Raw genomic sequence first — 20,724 nt, forward strand, 5'->3', positions numbered from 1 at the left:
GAGATAGTTTTAGGATCTGCTTTCTGACTTGTGAGGCTGTTCTTTGGTACTACATGAAGATTTGCTTCGTATTCGGAAGTGCACGAGTTTCTTCAGGTCGCAGTGATAGACACGGGATATTCTAAACTACCATGTTTGATGTTTCATCAGAACATTGTCTATGCAATTTTCCGCTTCAATGCATTTACTTATCTCGAAAATTGGACCTGTTGTCAGTCATCACAATTAAAAGTTTTTCTTTTTTGAAATAAGAAGGGTGTTTCTCCTGTGGTATTTTTGTTCCGTTGAAAACGTAATATGAAAACCCGCTTCCTTGGTCACAAAGCGACCGACGAATGACCGGACGCGCTGCACATGGCCCAGACGCTGCCACGGTTGCCACCGAGCCGCACCGCTCTTGGTGGGTCCCACCAGCCAAGCCCGAATTTAACGAGGAGGCGATGGGGCCCACCAGTCAGCCACACGTCTCCCACCACCTCCGCGATCCCCTCTCCTCCCACCTCGCGTCCCATGGCGGCCGCGCTCCTCCGCCGCGCGCTCCACCTCCACCTCCACCTCCGCCGCGCGCTCCCCTCCCCTCCCCGCGCCGGCGCGCTCCTCCTCCCCGCCGCCACTTCCTCCCCCGCCCACCGCTTCCTCTCCGGCTTCACCACCACCACCCAGCAGAACAGCGCCTCCACCACCACCATCGACCTCTCCTCCGACGAGAGCCGCCGCCGCCTCATCAACAGGTGCGCCGCCCATCCCGCTTCTCTCTATCCTTTTCCTTTCCCCGCGATACCTCGTCGCCGGCGGCGGTTGTTGACGTTGTGTTGGGGGTGGGTGCTGGCGCAGGCTGGTGTACAGGAGCAAGCAGCGGGGGTTCTTGGAGCTGGACCTGGTGCTCGGGACCTGGGTCGAGCAGCACATCCACTCCATGGACGAGGCCAACATCCGCGCCCTGCTCCAAGTCCTCGACCTCGTAAGATATCTTTGGCTCTTTGCCTGTCTCCCCTCTTATTTCGTCATGTACAACTATTCATCCGAGTAAACCTGTTGCCTTGCTGTAACAGTAGATAAATCAGCTAGTTGAAACTGTTCCCAATGAACCCATTGTATTTGGTCTCAGTTATATTTTGCCCGTAACTAATTTATAAGTATTTGTTTGGGGGTTTAGCCTCCATTCTCTAAGGCTGATTCGTAGTTGTGTGCTTTTGTAAAGAGCTATGGTTGAACACCTTTAAGAGAATGTAAAGCATCTTGATGAGTACTGCTCGGTAGATTCAGAAGGGCCATGAGGTTTTTTGGGAACTAGAAATTATTGGTTCTGATTGTTGATGCTGAAGAGTTCTGACTATCCACGTGGGTTAGTTTTCTTGTTCAACAAAGTCAGGAAATAGTTTCAGCCCATCAGAAGTTTGCATTCTAGCCATCCTCTGAGTATCCTCTGAGTAGTTGCAATGAATACATGGGAATTTGATTGGGCAATTCAGCAATTGTGGATCCTAGATCCAAGATAAACATCCAGACTGTACATTCATGGATAAAGAGAGTATAAATCCAGGCAGTGGCTTTTGTGACTGAAAAATTCATAGCATAAAGTGGTATAACTGTAAGTCATTTGACCAGACAAATTTGGTAACCTATGAGTCTGGTTTTCCTTTGAACCATTTATCTGCCTCAGAGCCTTCAAATTGTTTTTTTTTGGGTTGACCAGAAATGTCTTCTTAAACAAACAAGAATACCAATCACATTTTAGAATGTTTAGAATGTCTATGCATCATCTCTCATGCTTAACAACGTTTTATATAACATGCTTCATACTGCTCATAACTTCTTGGAAGGCAAGTGCCATGATCCATTGGACAGCCAGTGCATCAAAGTATCCATTTATTCTTGTGTTGAACTTGTAGATTGGCTCTAAGCTCTAATTTATGGCTTTTCAGGAAAACCCAGATTTGTGGAAGTGGCTTACTAGTCAGGAACAACCACCCGAGGCAGTGAACTCTAATCCTGTATGTCATATCACAGAACTCTTCTATCTTTCTTCTATCCTTCTGAATCTCTGGTTGCTTCTGTACTCAACGGGTTTTGTCCAAACAGGTATTTATCGCTGTTAAATCGAAGGTCACGGACAACCTGAGCAAGCACTCTTCTCCTGAGACCAGATCAGCACCTGGTCAGCCATGGGTGAGAGGGTGGGATGACAAGCGAGGCATTGAAGGACCAAAGTATGGAAATCAGTGATGAGATATGCTTCAGAGAATGGTAGCGGTTTTATGCCCAAGTATAAACCTGTTTTGTTGCCCCTATAGTTTGGTGCTTGTGTAGAATAAATTAAATCATGGTATCCAATGATTTGGAAATTTGGAGTGTCACCATGGATTTGGATTGACAAATAATGCTCTGTACAAGTTTCAAACACTTTCTGGTTGAAGACAAAGCGGTGTGGTGGTAACAACTTAACATGTAAATCAAAAGCTCTTGTGTTTAGCATTTTCTCGTTTATGAAATAATGATGGAAAATAATACTCTAAATTGCAATGCACAGACCTATATATTGCAACCAACACCTTAAGAGGAGGGCCTACCCAATTAATAGAAGGTCAATACTAATTGTAACTTAAATGATGAGAGACATCTGATCATCACGGGGCCCCTCATTTCACTACGAATCATAGAACTGGTGTATATATCTTTGCAAGATTTGAAAGAAAAAGAAAACATTGCCAAGGCACGAATAATTGTTATACTGAAATTGCAATGTTCATTTTGTGGTGTATACACCGTCTTTGCGACACTGAAAAATGAAATATATCGCTCTTATTTACAGAATAAATGAAAGAACGAAATAATAAGATGGAATTATTTTTGACATTATCGTACATCACAGAACTGCACAGAGAAAAAAAAAACTATCGTTTGAGAATATCACAATTAATTTCATCTTCATATAAAGAAACGAAGATCACTTCAACATTATGCAGAATCTATGAACCGGTTGAAGCTTGTTGAGCTCGCATCACCATTTCTTCAGTAGTTTGCCCTATAATGTCATTTGCACGCTTCAATGGAACACATACAATTCTCCCGATTGAATCCTGAGCAGACAAATTTTCTGTCAGAATTAAAAAAAAAACCTCGAAATGGATTGGTAACTTTTGATAAAAACAAGTTAGAGCTAGATCTTGAAATATAAGGATTGTTCAATGAAATTTGAGGTACTTTTGTAACTTTCTGCGCTGCAATTACATGTGCGTCTGCTAGGACGAGAATCAAATATTTTTACTTGGAGTTACTTGAATGAATCTCGTTCGTAATCTTACCCGAGATACAATGCCAAGCTTTTCTAGCTTCTTGACAGCATCAACAACGTCAAAATTGCACTCCACACCAAATTCTTCCTTGATGAGCTGTTCGCAGCGTAAATCGAGATCCTGTAATGGGCAATAAACTTCAGAGAGTCCATATATATGCGAATAAGTCTTAAGGGCATAAAAATGAATATGATTACATCCTCCATACTCTCCATTTATATGATGAACTTGATGCCACAGAAACTAATGTCAGAAAACAGAGGAAGACGTGTAACTAGTGTACAGAAAAATTATGGTTGTGTGGGCACAATAAAAACTGCAAAAGCGAATAATGAATGAAGAATATGTGTGGAAACATTTTTTTTTTAATTTTTGAAAAGCATTAATTCAAATGGGAAGCAACTAGGGAAGGAAAATTAGTTACGGGCAGCTGAAATATATTGCATAAACGTCAGTTCGGGCCTTCAGGGAGAGGTATGATTACTCACTTGTACAGTTGCCTTTCCTTGCTCCATCAAAATATAATAAGAAACAATGACCTCTTTAACCTGCAAACCCATTTTATATGTCAGTGGCATATACAAAGACAAGTTATACATATCAAAGAGAAATCCGCAATGGTTCCATACTTCTTGCTGGATCACATCATCACACAAATGCAGAAGGGTTCCTTTCCCACTGTCAAGCTGCTTATCATACATCGATTTTGTAATCAAATTTTGGTAAGACACCATATTGGCCTGAAATCTGTTTGACAAGAGATAAAAATTCTCGGTAAGCATAATATCGTGTAATAGACCATGTCGGTATACAACTGATATATACCGAATTGAATCAGATGTTTAAAAAACAATTGTACTATGATAAGTTTAACCACTTACGTAAAGTAGATCTTAGCACAGTATCCAATTAAACCAGACAAGATTGCTATGACAACCCATACATCAGCCTTTGGCATCTCAAGAGAACCTATTAGAGTAACCTGAAAAGAAAATGGCTATTTAGATGCTCAAAGATTAACTTACCATCATGGTTGGACATTTAGAGCAGTAGGCACATACCAAACCTAACACAGCAGAAATAAGAAATTTCACCCAATCCATTGGAGTCAAACTAGGGTTCTTCTTCTCTGGCTACATCATAGAAATACTAATATCAGGTACACACAAGAAGAACAGAAGGAACCAGAGAGAAAAATGATAAAAAAAAAACATCACATATGAAGCACACTTCTATATTACCAGAACTAATTCCATATCAGCCATTGGAATGTTCTTGAAATGCTTTACAAATATTCCTCGATCCGGCTTGGCTTCTGTGTTTGATTTCCTTTTAATTTACAAACGAAACAAGAAAGTATTCAGTGTGCCAAGCCAGAAGATTTAAAAATTTTACATTACTAAAGATGGTTAGATGAATACATGTATAACAGAGCGATACCTATATACCACAATCATCCTTTCAAATGTAGGTTCTTGAATTGTCATTTGACTTAGTAGATTCTTTATGCTGCCAATGCCACAAGGAAAATATGCACATCAGATATAAGTTCACTTTTAGTGCCAAAAGTTTACATGTAAACACTAATCAACAACCTCAGCTCCATCTTTTCTAGGCGAATGCGCTCAACAGAAAATTCTTGTTCTTCTACTTGTTCATTAACTTCATCAGTCTTCTTTGGGTCCTTTTTGGTCCTCAATTGCTTTTTCTTAGAGAAAAGTCTGTCAATCCTGTTGTAAAACCAACACCATCGTTTTAAAGTAAATGATTATCTTCCATATCTTGAAGTATGAAAAAGAAATGATGTTATTGAACCACATTATCATACTTTGTAACTCTTAGCAATGATCTCCACACCCGTGATATTATTACATCCACTTTCTCCATGAAGAAGTAATCAGTTGTCCGGTCGATTCCAATGCCCCGCCGAAATATAATGTACTGCAAGAATGGTTGATGTGATAATTAGTTATGCAATATATTATGTAGAACTGAAAAAAATGCATTTATCATCAAATGTATGCCATCATCACGAGGTATCAATAGGAAGAAAGAAAGCCATTTAGAACAAAGAAGACTTTTTTTTTTGTTGCATTCATTCTTTTTTCGTCCAAACTGTTGCTTATGCTCTTGAAAGTAAAAGAATGATACCTTATCAGCGGATGCTGGTAGATTATCATGTGGATGTGCTTTGAAGTACCTTGTCAACAACTTCTTGTCTACCTAGGATGGTTAAAAAAACAGTTAAGCAAGTGAAATAGATCATCTGTTTGCATGCATGTTTATGGCCCTTGATTGAATTATTACAGAAGTAGGTTCAGACCTTGGATTCATCAACTTTGATTGGTAGGTTCAGAAGATACTGACCAGACTGGGCTACATCATATTCTTCATCAGATAACAACTTGAAGTTGCTCTTTTCCATTATCTAGTTAGTATCATGAGTATTTTTTTTTAGAACAAAGGGAGTATGAGTTATTGTCAAATCTCACAGACCACATATATTTTAGCTATAACGAAGTGTATACATAGTGGCTTAACCTGAAACATATAAGTTAAGAAATTGAGTTCAAGCGTTTCAATCTCATCTGGTGTCAGGCTTTGCTGCTCCAAACTCTTCACGCCATTAACAGGATCAAATAGGGCATATAATTGCTGAACCACGGCACAAAATTCAGACAATTGAAACTTGATCAACTGAAGGGAGAAATATGAAATAATAAAGGAGGGGGAAAAAAAGAGGAAGTGGCCTAGATACCATTAGGTCCTCAAATTGCAGAAGATACCAAGCACGGATAGTGTACTCCACCCTCCTACATAGCTTCAAGAACTCGCCGCGATCCTTATCTTGCTCTGAAGATTAAACCCAAAAAAAATGTGTGGATTATGACAATGTAGATAAATCATAAAATTTCAAGTGCACAGTTCCAACTTCCAAATAACAGAAATTCTGATTCACACATGGAGAAGAGTAAAACTAGTCGAGAGTTTCAAAAATGTCAGGTTGTTTACTCCAAAAGAAATTTCAGAAATGGATTGCCAATATACTGAAATGGAGTAAAATATGCAATATTCACCAACAACTGAGCTAGAAGGACATATTTTTATCCAGATAAAGAACATCATCGCATTTGAGATCACTGGGAAACATAAAAAGTGATCAAAATCCACATGCAAAGGTTTGAAACAGATTGCAAAGTACTCCTTCATGTTAGACAGATAATGCAAATGTAATATAGGACCAGTAACTGTAATCACGGGAACTCCCAAGTATAAGATGAATCTTTTGAATCGCAGCATGGTTTCCTCGTCAGCAATTAATTGACTACACAACACAGTTGAATTAACTACTCCAAAAGAGCAAGACAGTTCAAAAGAACCCATTCAAATCAACCCATCTAAGACCTGTTAGTTTGTCATAATTCAAATCAATATGAATCATAATAGCGCATAATTTCACCTGAAGAAATTAACTGAAAACAAAAGAAGAAAAAAGAACAGACATGTTCTTGTCCATCCCATTTCCAAGAACCGCGGATTCTTGTGGCAATGCGCGGCCAACCGATCGATCGATCGATCGATCAAAACCCAAAGAAATCAAAAAGGAAGCGGCGGGCATGGGGGTTGTACCGACGAGGTAGGCGAGCTTCATGATGAGCTTGGGCTTGAGGATGGGGATGACGGACTCCCTCTCCAGCCGTATCACCTCCTTCACCACCCCGTCCTTCTTCTCCCTCCTCATCCTCTCCGCCTCCGACTCCGCCGCCGCTTGCTCCATCGATCGATCGCCGCCCGGAGCAACGTATATACCTACACCTATCCGACCCTGCTCTCGCAGCCGCAGCCGTGGAATCGGGGCAAGGGATGGCGTCGCGCCGCGGGAAGAAGACGATGCCGCCGCGAGAGAGATTAGAGAGGTTAATTAATTAATTACTTTATTAGTGATTGATTAATTAGGAGTTGGGAAGAGAAGGAGGAAAGATACCAAAAGTAGTAAACACGTGAGGGTGTGCACGGGGCAAAAGCTTCCGGAATTGATTTGGTCCACGGAAAAGGCTCACCATGGGCCGGGCCGAAGTAAAAGCCCGGTATGGCCCATGGTATTTCGGCCCATATTCAGCCGGAAAAAGGTTCGCTGACTCTGTCAAATATACGTGCAATCTGATTCGTATGTTTCAACCGTATTAGATATCTTGATCCTCAAACTATTAAAACAGATGCAAAACGACTGCCTCGGTAGTTCATTAAATCTTTGCTTCGATGGAGTTCATTGTAGATTGATATGCGTAATGCTGTTTTTTTTATATTAAGTGAAACTGAAAGCATTGCAGAATTTGCAGTTCGTTCTGTGCAAAATCTGTCTAATTGTATTCATGACTACTTATTATAAAATCTTAGGGCAAAAGAGAAGGATGATCTTGGCAATCGTTTCTCATTTTTCTTATACCAATACATTCCACTTTGGGCAAATGTAGCCATCAATCTTTAAAAAAATATGGTGGATTGATAATACTAAATAGGCAGTTTGGCCTCCTTTCAAGTTTGAGTTTGCATCTTTTGGTATCACAAAAGGTTGTGCTTTTCATCATAGGATGATCAAACAGGCTTTAATTTGCCGATGACACGGCACAATGAGAAGTCGATTTGTTGTCAATAATACAGGGGATGGATATCTTCACCCCCAAAAAAGTGTTGTTTCTTCTCCAAAATACAGAAACTTGCCATGGATGTCCTAGCAGCATATAACAGCACGTTTGAAAAAGGCAAAATTTAAAACTCTTTGATGCTTTTCCCCCACTGCAGTGGATCGATCATCTCGTATGTTTCTCCATCTAGTAGACACTGTTCAAGTAGAAGAACAAGCCGGCCAATGCAAGTATCCCGACGGCGATACCGATAGGCAACGCTTGCCTGCAAATCAATCAAAAAAGGTTTTGTTAACTTAATTAAATCATTCACCATGAAACAAGGGCTTGTTTGGAATGCAGGATATTTGACGAATGTCGGTGAAATGGGACTAGTTTCTGTGGAATTCGCGCGTTCTAATTTGTCTACCTATGGAAAATTGAAAGCAGCTCAAATTTAATTTAACAACTTGTAATCGAAAATTGAAAGCAGCTTAAATTTAATTTAACAACTTGTAATCTTTCTTCTGTATCTATGAAAATTTCTGATTACCCGACGGCTTCGTCCTTTTTCAGCTGCTCCTTCCTAGCCTTGCGGGCATCGGTGGCGTTGGCGTTCTTGGCCACCTTAGGCTCGTACGGCTTGAACCTTCTCTTTGGTGCTCCACAAACTGCATCAGCAAGGCAGGCACAGAACAAATTCAGTAATGCACACCAAACCTCATAATGTGATTGTCCCGAAATCCGAATTACTACATGCCAGTATGCCACACAATGATCCAATTAAATTGCTTATTAAAATTGCCTATAATTTTCTTGTTTGATTCCCCTTAATTAAAACAGGGTAATATGCTGCCAGCTGCAAACTCTGGGTGGTCTCTCTCTTCCGATTATGGAACATAGACTGATACAGAATGTCAGCTGGTAATTTCAGTTTAAGCTGTACAAAGCTGATTTTTGGGGGGAGAAATCATGTCTTGTCTTTTGAATGAAAAACCTTGTAAAATTGCTGATTTTTGCACATGTTGAATTTACCAAAAAAAAATTGCGAGTTGTTCTTACCGGGGCAGAAGTACTTGTCGGGAAGCTTGTCGAAGGGGGTCCTGTCGCTGTAGATGTACCTGCAAAAGGAGCAGCACAATTGCGTCACGAAATTTCGCACGACGAGATCGAGCCGTTCGTTCGACGCGGCGGCGGCTGGCAGGCTCACCCGCAGTCGCGGCAGATGTAGGCCTGCTTGGACGCGACGCCGAAGCGCATCGTGATCCTCGCCGACGCCGTCGACGCCCTGGCGCCGCGCCGCGGCGGCGCCGGCGCCGGCAGCGACAGCGGCGTGCAGAACGACGACGACCGGAGCGGCGCCGCGGCGGCGGCGGGCGCGCGCAGCGCCTGCAGCTGCAGGGCGGCCATCACCACCGCTCACCGCAGCACAAGAAACAGGCGCGTGGCGAGCTCGAGATCCGAGGAGAGAAGAAGAGAAGGTAGGAAAGCAATGTGGGGGGACTGGAGGAAGAAGAAGCGGTGGAAGAGAGGGGAGGATAAGAGGGAGCGGGAGATGATTGGCGCGCGCGCCTGCAACCCAAGCGCTCGCTCTCCTTTTCTTTTCTCCCTCGCTTTTTCGCGCGCGTGGCGTGGCGTGGCGGTGGCGTGGAGCCGGGAGCTCCGAGGGGCCGAGTGTGGATTGGAGAAGGTGCGTGCGTGGCGGCCATGGCGTCCCTTCGCGCGCTATCCCTTTCCACTGGACGGGAGCGCCACTTGCCGCCAATTGCAAGGGCTCTTCTCCTCTACCGTTTGCCAGGGACGAAAACGGTAGGAAATGGATTGAAACGGTATCATTATTTTATTTTTTTTTGAAAACGATCGGAAATGGTCAGAAAATTTTCATATTTATGAATTCATCTATTTAGTGTCAATTTCAATACCACGCTGATAGAAATTAAAAAAACTAAATTTTAAAAAGGGTAACCATCAGTAAAAATATTATTATTGTACTACCTCCATTTTTTAATAGATGACGCCGTTGACTTTTTCTCACATGTTTGACCATTCGTCTTATTCAATTTTTTTTCAAATGTATAAGATATAAATCACACTTAAAATATTGTGAGTGATAAAACAACTCATAACAAAATAAATTATAATTACGTAAATTTTTTAAATAAGACGAATGGTCAAACATGTGAGAAAAAGTCAACGACGTCATCTATTAAAAAACGGAGGGAGTATTAGTTTTACGAAAACAGTATCGGTACGGTCGGGAAATTTTCATGCCGCTTTCACCCCTACCGTTTGCTAATCCCTTCGTTTTAAAATATAACAAATACTTGTTGGATTAAACATATCTTAGTACTTCGTATTATAAATCTGGATAAATTTTGTAGCACCGAGATGTGTTTGTGCTTAATTCATTCACATTATTGCTATATTTCAGGATGGATAAAGTAGGAGGGAAGAAAGAATTGTCATTTGTCTATGGGGGTTTAATTTGACGCCTAAATTAACCGTATTAAATTTTGGTGTTACAATGTTTTGTGAGGTTAAGATGGATAGAGTACGTGTAGTGGATGCCATTTAGGATAATCTTTGCACCATTACCTTGCTAAATTTTAGTAAATGCAAAGATTTGCTGAGGTATGTTTTTGACAACAAAGGGGACAACCTAGAACAACTTGTACTCTACACATATTTACGTTTCACTAATATGGTATTTTGCCACTTCACAAAATATATTTCGATGGTTTGTCATCTTGGCCAACTATGATAATGCATTTTTAAAGCCCAACACCTGTTCAATCGGACGTACACGTCGGACCGAACTTGTGGCTCAACAAGCAAAAACCAAGACCAGTGCAAACTTTGTGAGCCAGTGAGCTGGTTGAACCGATTGGTTTTTAACATGAACTGGGCATTAATCCGCATTGGTTAGATCCGTTGGGCATATGAAAATGTGGATTTTTTTATTTTACTTTTTTATTAAATTATTTAAAAATAATTTTCTATTTCAACATTTAAAAAGTGCTTCATCCGTTTCATATTATAAGATTTTCTAGCGTTGCCTCATTAACATCTACTTCCTCCGTCCCAAAATATAACACCCTTAGATTTGTCCAAAAATATAACAACTTCTCCACCTCTTCCCAACCAATTACAACTTTCCACCATTCACTTTTCTTACCTACCTTCATTACTCATCCAATCACAACCCTCAGCATTCACTTATATCTACTTTCTTAATAACCGTGTCCAACTCTAGAACTTCTTATATTATGGAACGGAGGAAGTATATAAATGTAGACAATGCTAAAAAGTATTGATTCATAAAAGAACACTGCTCGTATCAGGTTGACCAACAATTTAACGATGGAGTCAATGAGCAACATTTGACATTACACAATTACAGGCTATGCATGCATGGCCCTAATTAACAATTAATGATCAATAATCTCAAAATGTAAATCTGAACACGTACAGAATTAATTAATTAAGTGATTAAACACGGAGAGTGACGACACACTTACCCTCTAATTAAATTAAACATCATCGATCGATCAGGCACATACACAATGATCAATTTTAATTATCTACTTGCATTTTGTGATTTTACTCCTCCAACCTTCTATCTCTCCCATTTCACTGGTCGCCGCCGGTGGCGGGGGCGGCGGCGGCGCCGTCGACCTTGAGGGGCTCCCAGTGCGGGACGGCGTCGCTGAAGAAGCGGCCGACGACGCGCTGCTCGAGGACGGCGATGGCGTCGGGGTGCTTGATGCACCGCGGCGTCTTGTACTGGTTCACCGACGAGCCGTGCGACACGCACATGTCCATGAGCGCGTCGAACGCCCCCGGCGCCACGGCACGGATCTCCAGCGGCCCGATCGACCTGTCCCGGCTCCTGCACCGCCGGTACACCGAGTCCAGCCCGGCCTCCACGGCGGCGCAGCACGCCGCCATGACGTGTGCCACCTTGTCCTTGTCCTCGCCGATGTCGGCTGCGTCGTCGGCGTCGTCATGGCATGGCGGCGGCGGTGGCGAGGGAGAGGGGGTGAGCTCCCAGAAGAGGACGTAGTGGCCGGGGATGGAGGAGGTGTCGGCGTAGGCGGTGTACTCCGCGAGGACGCAGGAGAGGGGGTCGAGGAGGGGCTTCGCAGCGGTGACGGCGCGGAGGAGGTCGTCCTCGGAGGTCTTGTCGGTGTCGACGCTGAGGACGACGTTGCGCCGGTGCACGAACCGGAACTGCGGCGCCGCGTTGTGAAACCCGGCCACCTGCAGGATGTCCCCCACCCTGTACCGGTACAACCCTGCACACAATTAATTATTAACCCAATTATTTATTATTGGATTATTAAAACGAATTATTTGGGGGAATGATATAGTACGGTATCCCGTTTAAAGGGATGATATTCTAGAAGTATCGGCTGATACCTGGCAGGTATCGCTTATACCCCATTTGAACAGGATGATACCTCACAGGCATCACCTGATACCTGGTAGGTATCAGCTGATACCCAGGTGATACCTTCGATGTATCATCATGTCCGAACGGGGTATGTTATGTAGCATTTTTCATTATTTGCTCCATCTTTTAAAAAGTATGTTTCCTCAGAAAAAAGAGAGAGTTTCTAATGCATTGTTTATACTGCTTGTTCTAAACTATTGGTTAAGTTTGTTTATCAAAATATTTAATTCATCCCTAGTAAGTACAATCCATGATGACGATCCGCTAAATATTAAAATTCAAAATGGGCCTCACATTACAAACTAAGTACCTATATGCCTTTTTTTTTGGAACACGTGATTTTTTTTGGTAGGTGATTGTTGTGGCATTTTTTAAGTGATTTTTTTATGTGAGGAGTGTGATAGTTGTTAGTAAAATGCTTGGAAAACAAAATATACTAAGTATTCCGACAATGTAAGTAGGGGAGTAAGAAGTTGTTGGGCCAAAGAAAATGCCAGCACGGCCTTTTCAGCCCACTGAGGATACCTGTCCTTTTTGGTGCAGAGGCTCTGTGTTTTTAGCCTGGGCCCTCTAAAAGAACACCTTTCTATCTAAATTTCTTTTAAGTGACATAATATCTTTTGGGATAATGAAACTACATAAACATTTCAATCCGTGAAATTTACTGAGACAAAGAGGCACCTAAATTATACTAACTCCGTTCTTTTTTGTTTAACATTGGTTACTGCAAATTTGCATTAACCAACGTCAAACATTGAGAGATGTAGGTAGTACTTTGACAAGAAGTCAGTTTCAGTGTTGCTTAATTAAGTTCTGGCAAAAAAAAAAATTCTCCCACTGAAGTAATAACTATATTTTATTCTTATTACTCAAAATAAAATAAATATGCTTCAAGATAATTAGCAACTATTTAATCTACCTAGCCTTTTTTTTGCGGAGGACTTTATAAATTTTAATACTGAATTAAATTGCTGAAATATTTTGGTACACATCACTGGCCATGCATATGCTACAATAATTGGCACTTTGACTTTGTGCCAGGTCACACACTTGTGTAGGGCTTTTCCACGTGCAATTGCTATCTATTTGATTCAGTATTGCATTAAACAACTTTTATTTAGGAGCATAGTTTATGTATGGCGGATCCATCAGATGATGTGCACAGTCCAGTTTTTTTTTTTTTTATGGAAATGCAAATTTATAATAAATTTATTCAGCTGGTAGTGCAGGGTTGAGAGAGGAAGGTCAAAGAAATCGGATATTGTTTTAATATGTCACATCTCGATCAACTTTTTTTTGTGTCATCTATCATTGATTCTTCCATGCATAATATATCATTGTTTTCAGATGATGCACATATATCATTTTGATTTGGGTGGAATTAATGAATCCTTGAGTAAATTTAATCAAGCTAGGAGATAATGCAGTGGAAGTCAAGCACTCTACGCACTGCATTAATCAAATGAGGTATATGTCATATATCAACCATGCAGCTTCTCTAGTGATCTGTACAACTGAACTTTCTCAATGAAAAGCTAGACGTATCATTTTTTATCTTTTCTTTAGCTAATACCATTTTTCGTGTAGTAGTAGATAGCATCATACATATATAATGTTTATGTTGTCAAATATTTTTTTAATTTTCCTGCAACTATTTTTGTTTTACCCCTCTTAATAATTAAGTATGCAATGAACTATATATTGTGACTACATCCTTTCTTGTGATAACTACTGGTTCGTAATTAGATAGTATGTTAATTATCAAGATATTTTTCAAATATTCTAGTGATATATATAATTTCCATCACCCAATATATAAATTATATACATATTACACAGAGGGAGCAAGTAGTTGATACCAACGTCTCCATGTCGGGTTAAAGTAAGTATAATTAAGTGCAGACATGAAAGGCTATAGGCAAGCTAGGAGATAATGCAGTGGGAGTCAAGCACTCTACACACTATACCCCGTTGGCCTAGTAGGGAATCCCAAGCTATAACTTAATTATTTGGTCAAACTCTGAAAAAAATCTACTCAAATAATCAAGTTACCAATATTTTAATCTTGCCACATCTCATCACAAGAAACATAAGCAACTAAACAAGTGTGCTCTTTACTTATTCCTTCAATATAAAAGAAATGGAAAGTACAGTAAGCTAATAAAAATCTATTTTATGTTAACACCCATGCATTGCCTTGGATTAATTAGATTAATTTGAAAAATGGTACCTAAGAAAATAATTCTGACTCCCCAACCAATCGACTTGCAGTTAGCTTATAGCTTATACTACTTGCTAGTAACTCTTATTTCTCGATGAAATTAAATTAAACCTTCTTTTAGATATTAAGTAGCTAGCCTCAAGGGAAAAGATGTGTGATGTTACTTCTGTTGTAAACTAAAAATCGAGCTTGTGTACTGTGGCTTAGGGAAGCAGAATTCATTAGTGTGTGACTGTATCCACCATTAGAGGAACAACAGGGAGACCACAAAAACCAAAACAAAAATCTAAACAAGTTAAAAGATAGAACAGGTGACTCATAACCTTTTCGTCTAAAGGACACCTGCACTTATCTTCGAATAGACCACAATGCATGCCAGGAATGGTATCACATCGCAAAAAAGTTTCATTTTATTGCTTTGGTACGTGCCACCGTAAAAAACACGGAGCTGAAAAATACCATCATTTTAGCATCGACTTGTAGAACAGGTCCTACATGTCATTCTCATGTACGATGTCATTTTGCAATTCGCGTATCTTAGTAAAGGTGGAACTTACATGATGATTTTTTTTCTCAAGGTGCATGATTATTATCTTCATTATGGAACATTAGAAAAACGTTTTCACTAATTCATTTCTTCTTTTCTGGGAAAGGGACTTCACCCCTCCTATTTCGAGGAGATATAAATAAGATTTGCCCAATTTGGATCGCTAATCCTCTCCTATAGGGGCACTTCATCTTAGCTATGATTTTCTGAATAATGGTTCCTACATGCTGTGTGTATTGTTGCTACAGTTTCCGTGCCGTCTTTGCGACAGTTAATTAGTTGATCAATAATTAAGTAACTGTGCTACATGTTAATATTTTTATGTTTTATTCACTTTAAACTTAAAATTACCCACCCGAAAATGGTAAAAGAAAATTCGAGGAACAGTACTTGGAAAAATAATATTACCTCTGTTTTTACGCATGACACTGTTAGACTTTTCCATAACGTTTGACTTCGTTTATTAAAAAAATAATATAAATAAATATGTAAAAATATATCTTAATATTATGGTTCCTTTGTTGAAACAAGTCACAACAAAATAAATAACATTTTATATACTTTTTTAAATAAGTTAAATGGTTAAATGTTGGCGTCATACCATGGAGGTAGTATTAACGTGAGACGGGCTCAACCAATCTCAGCCGTTGATTTTGCGATCGGACGGCGTTGATAAACCCATGCAGGAGGTGGGAAAGAAATCGAACGGGCTGCACACGCGCTCACCTGTGAAGGTGGTGACGACGAGCTCGTAGTAGGCGCCGACCTCGACGCCGACGAGGTCCACCACCTCGCCGTCGCGGACCTTCTCGCCGTCGCCGTCCTTCTCCACCTTGATGAACTCGTAGTAGCACATGTTGGGCAGCAGCGTGTACACCACCTCCTCCGGCGGGTCCAGCGGCCGGAGGTTGATGCCGAAGTAGGACTCCGACGACGCGTACATCGTCGACACCAGCGGCAGCCCGCCGCCGTAGAACTCCAGCAGCGGGATGTACTGCGCCATGGACCCCGTCACGATCACGTCGATGTACTTGGTCCGCGGCCACAGCCGCCGCACGATGCCCCGCCACGACGCGCCGCCACACTCGGCGGCGATGGCGTCGGCGAGGTCGGGGTCGGCGCGGGCGGCGAGGACGGCGTCGACGGCGCCGCGGCAGGCGGCGTCGGTGACGACGGCCGGGTCGGTGCGGCCGGCGCGGATGTCGGCGCAGAGGGCGCGCCAGTGTCCCTCGAGGAACTTGACGGCGCGGAGGAAGGCGGAGGCGAAGACGGCGCCGACGCGGAGCACCTCGCCGCGGCGGGCGAGGCCGCAGAGCAGCTGCGCGTACATGCTCTGGCGGCTGTCCGGGCAGAGGATCGCCGCGTCGGGGCTCGTGTACCGCGTGTACGGGCTGTCCGGCCGCCGCCGGAAGTGGCGGCTCTTGTAGTAGCTCGTCAGCACCGGCCTCGCCACCATCCCCGACGCCGTCGTGATCTCCGGCTTCACGAACAGCAGGTACATCCCCCTCCCCTCGTCCAGCCCCTCCACGTACCTGCACCTCCATGTCAGCATCCATGGCGATCGATGGCGAAGCCAGCGAGAGAGACTCACTTGTTCATGACGGGGACGAGGAGGTTGTAGAGGAAGGTCTTGCGGTCGAGCTCCTCCTCCGTCGCCGGCATCAGCTTCGGCTGCCCGCCCGACGTGCCGGAGCTGCGGCGCACATCGCCATGATCGACCGAGTGATTGTGTCAAATTGTGAGGTTAGCCATGGCGAGATCGAGATCGATCGAGCTTGAGCTTACCTCGTGAGGAGCTCGGTGATGGGCTTGGAGGAGATGAGCGACGACGGGGCGCCGTTGGCGATGCGCTCGATGTACGGCTTCACGTCCTCGTACTCCACCACCGGCACGCGCTCCTTGAACGCCGCGGCGAGCTCGTCCTCGCCGCCGGCGGCGGCGGCGACCTCGTCGCCGAGAAACCGGCGGAGGTAGTCGGTGCCGGCGTTCATGGCGAGGACCTCGGCGAGGACGCGCCGCTGGACGGCGGCGGCGCGCGTGGTCAGCACCTCGATGAGCTCCAGGCACGCCGGCCCGTCGTGCGGGTCGCACGCCGGGATCATCGGTGGCAGCGCCGCCGCCGTCGCCGTCGCCGGCGCCGGCGAAGAGGCGTCGTGGTCGTGGTCGTGGTCGGGCGCATTTTCAGACGACGTGGACGTCATTGTTAGATGATCCATGCATGCATGCACTCTGGCCTAGCTCTCAGCTTATTCAGCTTTGGTGTGTGTGTGTGTGTGTTCTTGTATGTGTGCAAGCTACTGTTTTTGCAGAGGTGAGCTCCTTCTTGGTCTCTATGTGTTATATACATCTCATCATAAGCATGTGGAAACTTTTTTAGTCGGACAAAGAGAGAAACTTTTTAGACAGAGGTGAGGATCCTCTATCATAATATCACTACCATTATAGTCACTAGTATGGTATGTGAGTCCAACTCTACTATTGTCTCACACGTCAGTGTCTAATGGTAGATTATGGTAGAGGACGTGAACCCTTTAGATAGAGAAATGGAGAAAAAAATTTAGGGAGAGAAAGAAAGATTTTTTTTAGAGGAAAGAGATAAATGCTTTTTATGGAGAGAAAGCTTAAGAGAGAATTTGTTTAGAGGAAGACAAAAGGAGAAACTTCTTTTTAGATATAGAGAGAATTTTTTTTAGGGAGAGAGAGGGGGGAGATGTGGTGTGGACTTATAGGAGTGTGAAATTTTTTTGTGTGTGGTGCAACAAAATTATGGGAAAGAGAGCACAAGGTAGTGTGTGCATGTTATATTTGAGAGAAGGGCCTACACACATGTGACCATGTCTTGGACCTTGTGATTAGATGCAGCTATTATGGGTCAAAGTTCATATTGGTTGCCTGCATGCCTCTCCTTAATTTTAGTGTCTCTTTATGTTTCTGTCATTCTGTGATGACTGTTTCTTTTTGATCTCTTGGCAAATAGAGCCAAAGTTCAGTTCTTACCAGATGACTCACCTGACTTTCTTCTGAATTTTGACAGTCCAAAGGTTATTAGCTTAGTCATTGTAAACTACAGCAGAAATGTTCAGACTCTGAACTCCAGTATTTAGCATATATACATGCAAAGGGTAGAAGAAAATGAACTTTTTTGAGTTTGACGAAAAGCTAGGTCAACTTGTCACTTGGGAAATGGTTTGCATTTAAAAGTGCATATGCATCTGAAGTTCTGAACTTGCTCTTCTTCAACTTCTTCAGCCGGCAATCTGACAGGCTGCAGGTTCTACCATGTAAAAAAGAAAAGGGGAGAAATTAAGAAGATTTCTTTTGATGCCCTTTCAGGTGTAAATAAAATACTGGATATATATGAGTCCATTTGATTCCTTGACCAATCTGAGGCAGGCCGAAACTGTTGTAAAATATGGGCAATATTATTTTTCTGCTGGATAGCCATGTCACCTAGAATGTACTGTTGATGCTATTTCAGATTTGTTTATGTGATGCCAAATATTGTAGACTTCTTTTATTCAGTATTTTTTTTCTGTTCCTGCTTTTTTTAAATTAGTGATCTGATGCTCAATCAAGTGCATACAAGATTGGCTTTGACACAACAGTCTGAACTTTTGACAGAAATATTAGCAGACAAAAATTAATCTCATGCCAGTACAATTTTCCAGTGACCAGCTGTTCTCCGGAGGTTACTTTAATATCTCGAATACGTCTCTTGTTGCTGATGCTTTTATGGGTGCTTATCAAGGGAGCATTTTTAGTGGAATGTTAAGCTGACTTGTTGGGACACCTTAATTTCAGTCAAGAGTATAATGACACACACATGGGAAAATCTCTTGATCCCAAGCTGTCTCTCTTTTGCTGCTGCAGCTGCTTCTGCTTCTGAATCCAATCATGCCTGCTGCCAAGAAGTGCCTACAAATTCGACTTGTTTTTTATAAAAAATAAGAACACAAAACTGTCAGTAGGCGTAATTGAATTATTCAGGCTCCCCTGCACTGTTGCATCACTTGACAACCTTGATTGGTTTTTTAATCAGCCAATCTTTTAAATCAGATGTGAGATGATTTAGCCAGTCAGTAGAAAGAAGTAAAATAAGCTTGGGAGAGATCACAAGGTCAGGTCCGCACCAGCTAGCTGTCCAGGTTTTGGTCTCTTGCTGCCATTAGTATAAGATATGACATAGTTGATTGATTTAATTTTGTCATGTTGCTCTCATCAAATTGACACACCATATGTGTCTTATTGCGTCTCTGTTATTTGTTACTACCTCCTCCCAAAAATAATTTATTTTTAACCTATTTTGCGTATACCAATATAAAACAAAAATACTAAAATATTTTTAACTTGAGTAAACTTCAATGCACTTGTCCATTACAAACTACAAAGCATTGATTGCTCTAAAGATGAGGTTTTCGTGAGACAAATAAAATTGAGGAAAAATAAAGTTATTTTGGGACGGAGAGAGTCTTCAATTATAGCCCCTTTCGATAATGGAAATTAATCCAGCTCTCCAATTATGGCTAGGTATTCTGTTCTCATAGACCATAGACTGCAAACTGCAAAGACTGAACTTCTGCAACTTGTACAAAGTGCCAGCTTACTTCAGCAAACTTTCTGCTACTTGTGTATTCTGCAACTTGTTGTTTGAAAGAACCTAGTTATTCTGATCATAATGCATCAGTCCTTGTATTAACAAATAATTTCTATATAAACTAATTAGGACCATGTTACAGCGCTGTGAGCTAGCTGCATCTCAGTTGCAGAACATGACAGTGTGACTGACTATATATGCCTTGCATTGGAAAGAGAGAAAACTGATGGAGTCAATCAACACCTAATAGGGTCAGTAAATAATTGGGCTTGTCTGCAAAGAACAAATGTTATAAAAAGAAACTGTTGTTTTATTGTTTGCTAGCAAAATTCACACAGTGATGGGAGAGGATAAGCCTGTTGTTTAGTGAATATATCAATTGAATGGGGATCTGCTAGATTTGGTTCTTAAATTTAAGTAACAGGGAAAAATATGCAAAATGCAGGTGACAACAGCTTAATTGTGCAGGGGGCAGAAGACCCTTGAAAAGGGCAGGAAAAGAGGAGGAAAACAAGGAAGATCATGTCACTTCTGGCACAAGCTGGTTTATATACTAAAAGCCAAAAGCCATCGCATACTACTCTTCTTTCACACTCACACTCTGTAATTCTGCATTATCCAAAATGAAATGCAGGGATCTGAGATAGACACTAAAAGGAAAATAATATAATTAAGTTTAACAACGAGGAACATGAATCTCATTGAGAAGAGCTAAGTTGGTGAGCAATGACACAAAAAAAAAATGACTTAGTCAACGGTGTGAAAAAACAAGTTTGGAGGAGTGCCTTGTCTCCACTTTGATTCTTTTATCAAATAAAGGTGGTGTTTGGATCCTGGGACTTAACTTTAGTCTCTATATTTAGACACTAATTTAGAGTATTAAATATAGACTACTTACAAAACTAATTACATAAATGAAAGTTAATTTGTGAGACAAATTTTTTAAGCCTAATTAATCCATAATTAGGTAATGTTTACTGTAGCATCA

At 41.8% G+C, this 20,724-nt stretch overlaps 4 protein-coding genes across 4 annotated transcripts; 1 reads left to right on the forward strand and 3 right to left on the reverse strand.

Moving 5' to 3' along the window:
- Positions 1-451: 451 nt before the first annotated feature.
- On the forward strand, positions 452-2,475 carry LOC127754088 (succinate dehydrogenase assembly factor 2, mitochondrial). Its single transcript, XM_052279550.1, has 4 exons — positions 452-731; positions 835-961; positions 1,926-1,994; positions 2,083-2,475. Exons 1-4 carry the CDS (start codon positions 511-513, stop codon positions 2,224-2,226), a joined length of 561 nt encoding a protein of 186 aa, XP_052135510.1. The 5' UTR covers positions 452-510; the 3' UTR covers positions 2,227-2,475.
- A 26-nt stretch (positions 2,476-2,501) lies between these two features.
- LOC127754087 (uncharacterized) lies at positions 2,502-7,216 on the reverse strand. Its single transcript, XM_052279549.1, has 15 exons — positions 6,927-7,216; positions 6,055-6,149; positions 5,838-5,951; positions 5,620-5,724; positions 5,448-5,519; positions 5,125-5,237; positions 4,892-5,026; positions 4,737-4,805; positions 4,538-4,625; positions 4,358-4,429; positions 4,178-4,278; positions 3,926-4,043; positions 3,785-3,844; positions 3,306-3,416; positions 2,502-3,080 (listed from the first exon to the last, which is right to left on the reverse strand). Exons 1-15 carry the CDS (start codon positions 7,072-7,074, stop codon positions 2,970-2,972), a joined length of 1,512 nt encoding a protein of 503 aa, XP_052135509.1. The 5' UTR covers positions 7,075-7,216; the 3' UTR covers positions 2,502-2,969.
- A 673-nt stretch (positions 7,217-7,889) lies between these two features.
- LOC127754157 (uncharacterized) lies at positions 7,890-9,537 on the reverse strand. The gene is made up of 4 exons (XM_052279633.1): positions 9,132-9,537; positions 8,984-9,042; positions 8,475-8,592; positions 7,890-8,207 (listed from the first exon to the last, which is right to left on the reverse strand). The coding sequence occupies exons 1-4, from the start codon at positions 9,329-9,331 to the stop codon at positions 8,129-8,131; spliced, it is 456 nt and encodes a 151-aa protein (XP_052135593.1). The 5' UTR covers positions 9,332-9,537; the 3' UTR covers positions 7,890-8,128.
- Positions 9,538-11,258: 1,721 nt separating this feature from the next.
- LOC127755140 (probable indole-3-acetic acid-amido synthetase GH3.13) lies at positions 11,259-17,440 on the reverse strand. The gene is made up of 4 exons (XM_052280783.1): positions 16,928-17,440; positions 16,734-16,835; positions 15,869-16,674; positions 11,259-12,216 (listed from the first exon to the last, which is right to left on the reverse strand). The coding sequence occupies exons 1-4, from the start codon at positions 17,356-17,358 to the stop codon at positions 11,552-11,554; spliced, it is 2,004 nt and encodes a 667-aa protein (XP_052136743.1). The 5' UTR covers positions 17,359-17,440; the 3' UTR covers positions 11,259-11,551.
- Between the last annotated feature and the right edge of the window lie 3,284 nt (positions 17,441-20,724).

This window comes from Oryza glaberrima, chromosome 11 (assembly GCF_000147395.1).
Source record: "Oryza glaberrima chromosome 11, OglaRS2, whole genome shotgun sequence".
Lineage (NCBI taxonomy): Eukaryota > Viridiplantae > Streptophyta > Magnoliopsida > Poales > Poaceae > Oryza > Oryza glaberrima.